The sequence below is a fragment of the Diachasma alloeum genome, unplaced genomic scaffold, assembly GCF_001412515.2.
Source record: "Diachasma alloeum isolate Michigan unplaced genomic scaffold, Dall2.0 Dall_scaffold_00181, whole genome shotgun sequence".
In the NCBI taxonomy this organism is placed as follows: Eukaryota; Metazoa; Arthropoda; class Insecta; order Hymenoptera; family Braconidae; genus Diachasma; species Diachasma alloeum.
This window is the reverse complement of record NW_021680347.1, coordinates 189,647-201,022: the sequence shown is the minus strand read 5'-3', so window position 1 is coordinate 201,022 and position 11,376 is coordinate 189,647. Positions and strand designations below refer to the sequence as shown.

Here is an 11,376-nt window from a genome sequence, read left to right as displayed (position 1 = left end):
ATGCCACCCTTTTCTATCAATTGTTTTCCCATTATTTATTCAACAATCCTCGAATATTTGAGAGATATTGTAAATGCTTTGTAATTTTCAAAAACTCCATAGATTGTCTCTAAGTTCTTCAGAAAACCTCATAATTGTCTTGAATTTTTGGAAAACTCCCGAATTATCTTATATTTGGGAAAAAAAATTGACAGTTCTGATTTTTTTGGAAACCTTCCTCAAAGTTTCTATAATTCATTCCCTATTCACCCCCTTAGAGATGGATTTTGTAACGAAGCTGAAACACGTATTTATCAATTTCTAACAATCTCTTGATGAGTGCTCACATAAAAGATAAAACCTACTCTAAAATTTTCATATTATCAGTTTCAATAGTTTCGACTTTTGATTATTATCTTAGTCAAGCTGAAGGGCTCTCTTTCCATATTTATAACACAATGCCGGCTGCAATGTTCATTATGCCTTTTTTCCCATCGGACTCAGAATTTCTTTCTTCCATTCATTGTTCATAATCATTCTCATTGCAAAAAGCAGTGCGACTGATGAAAATGATGTGCCTCAATTTATTAACTATGAAATATTTATATTGCAATGAATGACCTGCGCATATGCTAATTCCTCTGCTCACTGAATAAGATTTCAATCATATTTACAATCCAATTTCTACTGGAACATAATTCGAAGAGTAAATTGCCGAAATTCAATGTTTGGTGATACTCTGGTAAAAGTGCATGCCAACACCGTGATACAATTTTTCAATCAGTTCATTCGGTAATTTAATTAATCTATTGTTCATATCATCAACATAATTCCGTATTTAGAATATTGTCACCTCATGTTTTCAGCACCAAATTGGAAATTAAAACGTAAAATGACAATTCGACTTCCGCTCGATTCTTTTTTGTGAATCTGAAATTCGTGTTAATGTTTCAGATATTATGAAAATATCATCATTCCTGTTCTCTATTGTTATGGAATATTGATCATTGTTCATTCTCATGAAAGTTCTCATGAGAATGCGTCTTTCATCCGCCGCGATGACTCTGAAGAGAACGTCATGTGGCAATTTATTCGAACGACACTATTTCTGTTTCATACGAACACATCCGTTCGACTTCGACTTTTGGTGAATCGATTCGACATTCTTCAATGCCACTTTTCATTCGGCAGCCATTATGCTTTCCTTTATATATAAGGAATGGATATTTATATCGATATTTATACAATCGATACTCAATTATCCGTTTCATTGCATTCATTCTCACACTTAACCGAACGGCGAATGCCAGTTCGACTTTTACAGAATCGATTCGCATTGAAGTTCTCATTCGAGTGCATATTCGAGTTCTGATTCGAGATTCCCGATGCCTCTCTCTTATTACATAGGATTTGTTCATTAAAAAGAAGTTGATGTCCGCTTTTATAGTATTCAGATTTAAGAAAACTATGTCAAAATGATCTTTCAAAATTTTTACGACATAAAAATTCACGTTGTTTATGAAATCAGGTGCAAGTGTTTTCCAAATGTGAAAATGTAAGCTTTTGCGAAGAGCTGTCCACCAATTTTCATGTCAATCCTCTATTACTAAAAAGGTGAAATATTTTCAATCAGTAATCTATTTCGCCAAGCCTATGGTAGGCTTAGGAATATTTCAAATTTATCTTAGTTTATGAGTAAAAAGTAGTTATTTTTATAATACAGAAATTTTATTTAATTATTAATAACATTATGATTTTAAACATTTTATAAACTTATAATTTTTCGTTCATAAACTAAGATAAACTTGGAGTATCCTCAAGTCTAGTCTATGCATAGCAAAATACTAGATTGCTGACAAAAAATGTTTCACCTACATTTTAATAGAGGACTAATACTAGAATTTTTCTACAGAATTTCTCTCCGTGTAGATTTTTTCAAATGTCACACACGAAGAACCACATTAGCATTAATAGGCATCTGAGAACAGTTTTATTATCAAACGCGGATTGATTCCAGATCCCAGAATACCGTAAGTTCCATTAGTACAGTTACACCCTCGGGTACTTGGACGCTAGTGTGTGTTACTCTTTCCTTTATGTTACTTAATGCTGTCTAGACCGGATAGTCGACTGCATCTGTCACTGCGATTTGGTGATTACGACGACGATAAGTTTCGTCGAATCGGCCTGTATTTAGGAATACTGGCAAAAATTCCATGGTAGGTATAGTAAGGGCCATGCCTCTTAGTAGAGCCAAGGTATGAAGAAGAGAGGGAGAGCGGCACTCGTGTCGCGCGCACACACTACACCATCGAAAGCCCAGGAGGGAAAGAAGAGAGCAGAAACGGTTGTTGGCAGAGATTCAAACGGTGATTGCAAGGCCCTGTCTCAGCGAGGCGCGTCCAGAATATTTCCTTCCACCGTTGGAGCAGCTACTCCACTGAGTGTCCGGCGTCTTTTCCCTCTTGCCCGATTCCACAGCTGCGATTGAGGTCGTTCCTCTCCTCTACCGCTCTCCCAGCGTCTCGACGCGACTTTCATTTTAGTCCTTCTTTACCTTTTTCTCCTCCCCAACCTCCTTTCTTCTCCTTTTTCATTCTTTCCATATTCGGCTCCTCTACTTCTCATTCTCTAGGTTCTTCGGACTTTTTCTGTTGTTTTTATTATTTTAAAACGTCGATACATACCGACACGCCCTGCCAGAATCGATTGTTATGGGGCTCGGGGTCGTTGGCGTGCGTCTGGAGGCCTGTGCGAGAGACAATCTAAGAAATCGGGAGGGTTGAAAAAGAGAAGGCGGAAAAGGAGGACTGGCTTTTCCATGAGTTACAGACTTTCGTGGGTCTTCCTTCGGATTTTCAAATGCACAAGGGTCTTTCCTTCAGATACGTCCCTCGAGGAAGGACAGCATTAGGAAGTAAGTATCAAATTTATGTTGAAATCTCTCGTTCTCTTGTTCACAAATTTAATCCACGAGACGAGGACGAAAGGGATTTAAAAAATTTCGCAATTATCCTCAAACTGCGGCAAACCTCGTAGAAATTGAATGTTGTGGGGATCTCGCAGTGCTGTTGGCGTGCAACATTCACTTGGCTCAATGTCCCAGAAGCGCTTGGAATTTTTACTATGGAAGATAATTCATGTTCTTGGGAGGTCCTTAACCGAGAAATACAAAATATGTGCTTGTTTTGTTCAATGTAATATTAGAAAAATTTTTTTGAAGGCATTGCAAAGTGTGATGGTAACACTGAGGAGGACGAAGCCGATTAAGGCTTGGGGAAAGGAGCGTGAAAGGATCTCGTTGGGTGTGTCCCACCGTTGGAACGAATCGTTCGAAAACTCGTCTGTTGATTAAAGAACACTTGGATCCACAAGTGGGCTTATGTGTGTGTTCGTAATAAAAAAATGAGAGATAAAGAAAATTGGTGGATCAAAAGAAATCGTGAATTTACTTTCCAAACATTTCACCTGATGATTTAACCCGATTTTATCTCAGAGGGTTGATGCGTGTAATATGGAGAAAATTTGTTGAATGTTTTCTTTTAGCTTACCTACCCGAAGAGAGGACGTTATTGTCATGACCCCGAAAAGCGAATGTGGAAATTTCAGGATATGTACACGTTTTGCGACCACTGGAATCACTTTTGACCTTTTTCAGCGACCGGTCTGTATTTGTGGATGTGTGTGTGTGTGTGTGTGTGTGTGTGTGTGTCAGTGAAATCAGACCTGATTAGATTATGAAAACGATCGTCTCAGCACTTCATCAGTTTTTCGAAAAAAACATAAAAAACGTAAAAACAATCATGATTTTTGGGCAAATTCTACAATTTCTTTCTATAAAAATGATGGCAATTAATCATTTTTGTCACAACTAATAGGATAGCTAGTGCATGTACCGCCCACCTAAGGGAAATGAGTCTTTTTTTCCAGCCTCGCACACTGCGAGGAATCATAAACGGTTAAAATGGGTTTTTCGAGGTGTTTGCTCGAAGATATGAAGAGGACAGATTTTTTATTAACATTAAACATACTTGATTATGTAATTCAAGTGCCATCGGCCAGTGAGGGATGGAATCGAACTTTCGGAGTAATACCGCCAAGCGTCCAACACCGCCCACCTTGTTTTGATGACTTTTTTGAGCAATGCGGATCAACTGTTATAATTTTTTCTATTTTCATCCATCGTTTACATTCTTTGGCTCCATTTTGAGAAAAATTTCACGTGAATAATAATAAATTATCCTGAATTTACCCGATGTTCCAGTGGCCACCGACTACCTCAAACAATCGAACTATCACTCGACCGCGCTCTACACTGAAAGAAATTTCAATGGTTATTTCAACTACAAGTGAATTGTCAAAAAAATAATAGTTATGATAACAATAAACATTGTAGATTCAACTATTACATTAAAGTGAAAATTATATCATAATGTTGATGACACTATTTGACATACTAAATCGAACGATGAATCCTAGTTTAATCTACAAAATTTATTGTTACTGTAAATATAATTTCTCTGACAATTCCCTTGTAGTTCAAATTACCATTGAAATTCTTCTCAGTGTAGCTGCAGTCTAGCAGCCCTATAGAAACCCTGGGCGGCATTACCCACAAACTCTGGACGGAATTACCCACAAACGCGGAGGCTGATAAAATAGCCAATAATGACTGATGGAGATATTTTTCTGCTATGGAAAAGGTCGCAATGGATGTGGAAATGTATATGATTGATCCAGATAGAGGCCATCGAGACGAGTATTTTGAAATAAAAAATTGAAATCGGTGCAGTTGTTGAGATATTGAGGAAAAACGAAATTTAAACAAGTTGTTATATCTCAGGAACTACTGAACCGATCGGGCTGAAACAACGCACCAAAGTAGAGCTCGCTCATAACTACCACGAGCCAAAATTTGTATCTAAAAATTTCACCGTATTTATGTTGAATTTTCTAAAAATTAATCACCAAAAACCCAAATCTGCACATACATACATACAGACGTGACCCTAAAAACATCATTTCTTCACGTTTCATAACATTCTAGACCATTTTCAATCAAAATTAGAAAATCGAAAAATCGACCAAAAATAATGCTTCCATTCGGAAGCGAAAAGAAAAAAAAATTCTCAGCCAATCCTGAGAAATACGGGAAGGTGCTATTACCCACTGGGCGGTACATGGACCAGCAACCCTACTCCAACTACAGGGAGTGTAGCCAGTGAGCGAAGGGAGCAACCGACCTCTGATTTTTTTTCACCGACTGTACACATCAGCCTGTACGTTAAGCCTCTCGCCAAATGAACCCGTGGATCGGGTCATGGGGATAAACACTGCGGACGGTATCATATAAAACAGAATTCATATATACGGATGCCCTCCCCACCCAACACAGACAGGTGCATGACATCCTCTTTCCTTCGCGCCTCCTCTATCTCCTCCCTTCATCCTTAAACTTTAGGGAATGCCTCAGGAATCTCCTTGATTCAGAATAATTTCGCCATTCTCAAATTCTAAAACCCAATCTCTCGAAATAAAGTCATCTGTTTGAGGGGCAGTAAGAGAGATGAGATTCAACCACCGCATCAAAGAAACAAGCCTTTAATTTACACGAGACGTGGATAAGTTTATGTGCCAAGAGCAAAAGAACCTGTTCGATCATCTGTACGAATCAGAGAAGAAAGAGAGAGACAGTAAAATGCAGAAAAAGGAAGAAGTCGGATCCTGCCCCACGATGACTCGGCGCCCTGTTCCTGATTCCTAGCGTTGAATGAAGCGAGACGAGATGAAAGCCCGAGATTTTGTATAGGCGTTAAAATCGAGCGGGATTCTAAAAGTCCAAGCTAATTTTCACTGTGACCTTCTTCGCTTTGAAAATGTACAACTACGAGATGTGTTGAACATGGATCACGATAAAAGCAACTGTGTTGCAGGAATATGAAAGAGAGTGGTGAAGAGGAGAAGAGGGTAGTCGGGCAAAATGTGTATGAAGAGCTACCACAGACGTGCACGCGAAGGTCAAAGGAAATGACCCAGCAGGATCGACTAACACCTGCATGGAAATCGAGGATACGGAACGCTGCGCATCTGCAAGGATTTTATGCAGTTCAAGAGGTATAAGACATCAGGATGCATGAACCAGTATCGGGGAAAGCGTGCATATTCATATCAAGTGATGTCGGACGATTAAAAAGCCCTCATGCGTTATAGTAATTAGATACAAGTTAATTTCAGGGGCATCAAACTCATTCTTGCGTTTATTTTTTTAATATCAATTTCTTTGTTCCCCCTTGCTTGGTATACTTGGAGCAATTGTGAAGGTCTTCGGGAATTTTCGTGGCGTTTCTTTTGCCGTTCATTTATGGATACAACACGATTGGCGACATTGTTGGAGGCAACTTTTTTTTTTCCATTCATTTCGATGACCAGAAAGAGGTATTCGAGACACGAGGCCTTTGACAATATCCCAATTCGGTAAAGATACGGTTTAAACGTAATTGCCGATGGATTAATTAATCGTATCCTCTCTCCGGGGGTCCCCCATTGCGTGTCCAGAATATGAGAGAAATTTCCTATCCAGTCGGGCATTAATTACCGTTCTACTTTTACGGATATTTCCGATGTGGCCTCGGGGATAAATTCATCTCTTATTTTTCGCTTTTGAATATTTAAGCGTGAAGAGGAAATTTGCACCTGGCACGAGTCGATGAAAAATTGACGAGTCCCTTTACCTGGCGTTCCTCGGAAAACAGTTAGCGGAGGAGTCCGTGGGAGTTCTTTGCCATGCACATTAGCCAGGTGAAAAATAGGGGAATAGGAAAAGTGAGGAAAAAGTTGATTTTCGGCGGAGCAGCTGTCTATTGGTCTGGGTAGAGCCAGAGCGCCCCAAGCAATTGTGAAAGAAACGATGAGCTCACCACAGGGTGGCCTAATTGACCTTCACCGTCATCGGTCTCTCAAATTTTCCGCCAACATTATGCACTGAAGAAGAAAAATTCAGCCGCCAACTGCGGTATTTGCTTGAATGAGACTGCAATAATATTTGAAACATGTGAAGAAAAGACGAGCAATATTCAGAGAAACTGAAACGACTCCCAAAAGACTCTGAATAAGCGCATAAATGTATTGACAAGATTTACATACACAAAACTCAAATGAAGTTGGTAAAACTGTTGTCTCCAAAAATTACTTTTCCCTGTGGAAATATCGGAAATTCTATCTCAAAACCTCCATCACCAAACTCACTTATATCATCAGTAAAATAATCATGTAGATATTTCGCTTTACATTTAAATTGAGTTACAAAAGTTGAATAGATACTGTAAAGTTTGTGGAGCTGAGTAAACCAGGAATTTTAATGAGGCTATTGAAATTCGTGATCACAACACGTGTGTTTTGGAGCCGAGGTCTCTTACGTGTAACGATTTAAATTCCAAGAATTCACATATTGAAGAGCTACGTAGCTTTCATTTTCTCACCACTTTTTGATAGTTGGTATGCCAGAAATTTTACGAAAGCTCGAGTGTTGAGGGAACCATTGAGGTCAGACAAATTGAATGTTAGAAAAAGATAAAATGAAAAGATACTAACAACACCTGGTGGGTCCCTAAAATGTACATGGCACTTGTTGTAATTTCCAAAGTAACAATCAATTAGATGAGCTTTTATACTCGAGTGCACGCAAGGCTCCCTCTTCCAGTCTTTATTCCTCTCTTCACCACACAAACGGCTCCTTAATCTTTATTGCCACACATCACGAATCGTGACAGTCACCTGTTTTATTCAAGCCGCTTTATGACATCAGTAAAATCCAACGAAACTTATTGCTTCTTGAAATATAACTCTGAGGGTAGAGAAGAGTCAGTGCGATAATCCATCGCAACTAATGACAATGATTATCGTGAATGCAGACGTGCAGGCGCGTAGGGATTGCAAAGCCCGGGGATACAAACACACCTGTCTGGATAATGAATAAAGTGTTATACACTCCAGTGAGTTCCAATCGTTTCACGTGACGCCCAAAGGAAGAGGGACTACTCCAGCTGGAAAAGGTACGGAGTGGAGAATTTCGAATGTGAAAAATGAAATAAGTACAACCAGCGATGTTGCATGCTCTAATGACTCGAGGTCTGTTGAATTCTATGTGATGAACCACCAATTTTGTACGTGTTTTTATACCACCCGTGTAGATAATAGAAGCCACCCGATAATTGCTTGGGCTGTATAACGATGCCAGGCGCGTGCCTAATAAAATCGCGTGCATTTTCGGATTATATATGTGCTCCAAAAAAAGCACTCGGCGTGAAGAACGAGTTATATTTGCATGAACATTAAGAAAGCCTAGGAAGAGTTGAGAAAAGCTGAGTTGTGCGAAGAAATTTCATTATTTTGTTGCGTTCAATTTGCATACAACGTAATAATTTTCGACCATCAGTGCCTCCCCTCGGATATTTTTTATCCTTAATCTGTGAGTGTAAATATAAGTGGACGGAGGAGAACGGATACAAAAAATGTGGAGATAATTGCTATCGTATGCAGTCAAAAAATCACGAACTGAAGGCGTGATATATTCATTGGAATAAGAGTTAGGAGGAAAGCTTATCACCAACCGGTGGAAAAAAATACTGAGCTGTATTCGTCGCATCTCATTACCACCGATCACGCACGAATGTCAAAATCCATGGAATATACCTCTGACTGTTTAATAATCACTCAGAATCGTATCGAATAATTGATAAATTATTCAAACGTGAGAACAATGGACTCACTGAGTTTATTTATATCAAGGTCTAACATCCGGTCTATTCTGAAACTAGTGTCTCTCCCTCGCGACCGAGTCTTAGGTCTCAATGTATTACACCCAAGCAAGTGGGTCAATATTTTACCTACCTATTTTACCTATCATCCTTTAACCTCCTCTCGGCACATGTTTTGCGGATATCGATATCTTTATCACACATTTCACTCCCACAAAACGAACTAAGCAAATAGCAGAAGCAAGAGTAAATAAATGAATTTGCTCGTGGAATACTCGATACGCTTGGCCTTCTGTGATTTCCCTTGGACGCAGAGAGTTTCTATCCTCATCGACCTAAATTAATCTTTGTTACATAGAGATTTGTGAATAGTTAAAGCCAGGGAATATATTCAGTTATAGCCAACGGCAAATTTGCCAATACCTCAGCCACGACGTAACGATATACGCAAATTCACATTCCATCAATGTCAATGCCTTTGGCGATGATACCGTGGCACGCTGACCATTACGTTCTCAAGGTACATCTTTGATGGGTCCCTGTCATCGGAGATAGGATAATATATCCACAATAGTTGTCCTAAATTTCCGAGGTCTTTCAAGAAAGACGAGAAGGTAGAGCATAAAGGGGCATTTTCAAAATGTCCAGGGGAGGAGTGACATTCATAAAGTACACCTGGCTTTTCCCTCACAATAGAGTTTGACAAATCTTACGAGGGTATATAGGCTTTTCCGGTTAGGATTCCATAGACTCGACACTGTATTGTTACATAGAATGGGGGCGGACTAAGACACTCACCTGATGACTTTCCGTCTGTTGTTTGGATGCAGTCGACGCGCCATTTCCGGATCGATTTTGGTCAAACGCCTATGCAGTGCCTCATTCGTTTCAATTGAATCATCGAACTTCATTTTTTTGTGGCATGTATACGTATTATTCACTCGTTCATCTTTATCCGGTGGTTCTTCAGCTGATTGAGTAATAATTTTACCCTTATTGCTATCATCAACCTCGTTCTCACACTCCCTCTTCTCTCGATCGACGAAATGCCCATCATCATGTCTCATCGTATTCCCAGACGCCTCGGGATCCTCAACGAGAATCTGCCACAGCAGTGACTCGATGTAATAGTTCGTGCCTCCCACGATGATTGGCATCTTCCGCCTCGACACTAAATCGTTCATCTGAATCGATTGAGGAAGACGCTCAATGCAATATCAACAGTTTTGGAATAATAATAAAATAAGACCTAGGATTGTTTTAATCAGTGAAAATGATTGTCATTATTTTTCTCTTCTATGAAAATGGAATTGATATTTGACTTTTTTATGAGAAAAATGAAACATCTGATAGCTACCATTTTTTTTCCAGAAATCGAAAAGAAGGAAAATCCAAATTTGTCCCTAAATTTCCATACACAATTATTAAGTATCAGGAGAAATTGGAGAATTCTTCGGCTCCTATTTCAGTAGTGAAGCGGTAAACCGGGATAAGTTGTTTTTTCACTTTTGGCCAGTTTTTGATGAATATCTCGGAATCTAAGAGAAATAGCCAAATTTTTCTCATAACCTTTTTCATAACCCTCAATTGGTTCTACAAAAAAGGTAGTGACAAAAATTTTTCTATCTCTTTTAGATTCCGAGATATTAGTGAAAAACTGACCAATAGTCAAAATCCACTTATTCCGGTTTACCGCATCGCTACTGATTTTTCTTCCGTCAGGGAGAGACGACCCAAATTTCTTTCGACACATGATTCACTCCCATTTTCATCACAAAGTGGGGGACACTTGATCCACTCCCACTTTATCCCTAATTTTTCATGAATACTTATCAAGTGTCGGGAGAAATTACGAATTCCCTTTTTTTGAGAGGTTGGAGTCTTCTTCTTCTTTACGCCGAGTTTGATTGGAAAGATGAATAGAATATAATCGTTTACTGAATTTCGTGAATAGATTGAAGTTGCAATCCATGTAGAATACATAAGATGCAAGTCAGGCTGTTCACGAACTTTGGTTGACGATTGCATACGGAGTATGTGCTCCATTCATTCCATCAATATCTCACGAATAAGCATCTTTTGTTTGAGCCAAACATCGAAAATTGCCGCGGATGTAATAGCACATTATATCACAAGGCCGATAAAAGTATTTTTGTCATTCATGTCCGTTAAGTGGCGTTTTCGTGGTGTGTTTTAGAACCCGTAAGTGGGATTTACCAGGCCATGGGCCGGTAAGTAAAAACTAGCCCCGATTTCACGATTTACAGGCCATGGCCTGTTAAGTAAGACGTGAAGTGAGTCCCTCTTACACTATAGCTCGTGCGGCTGAACTATAGTTTGCCACCAAAACCCAAAATTCACGAGGAAAATCGTAACAAATTCCGTTAAACAAAAGAGCGAAATGAATTTCATTATACTTGACAGTGATGAAGAGGAGTCACAAGACATTTTTATTGAAGTGAATAATACCAGTGACGACGCAGCAAGTACGTCAGCACAAATCGTTGAATTTTACCTTGTGACACATTCTACTTCATTTTTTCATTCCAAATCGGTCCGTTAATTTAGAATTTATAATTTATCATTTCCCTCTTTTCAATTTTGTTTATTTGGTCTTTCTTCAGTGGGGGGGGGGGGGGGG

At 39.1% G+C, this 11,376-nt stretch overlaps 1 protein-coding gene across 1 annotated transcript in view; it reads right to left on the bottom strand.

Annotated features, from left to right (window-relative positions):
• LOC107045707 (tRNA dimethylallyltransferase) overlaps window positions 1-11,376 on the bottom strand; it is a 137,758-nt gene that overhangs the window by 97,281 nt on the left and 29,101 nt on the right. Inside the window, exon 3 of the mRNA XM_015268044.1 lies at window positions 9,534-9,919. Coding sequence (XP_015123530.1) covers window positions 9,534-9,919 — 386 coding nt within the window. The remainder of the gene's footprint in view (window positions 1-9,533; window positions 9,920-11,376) is intronic.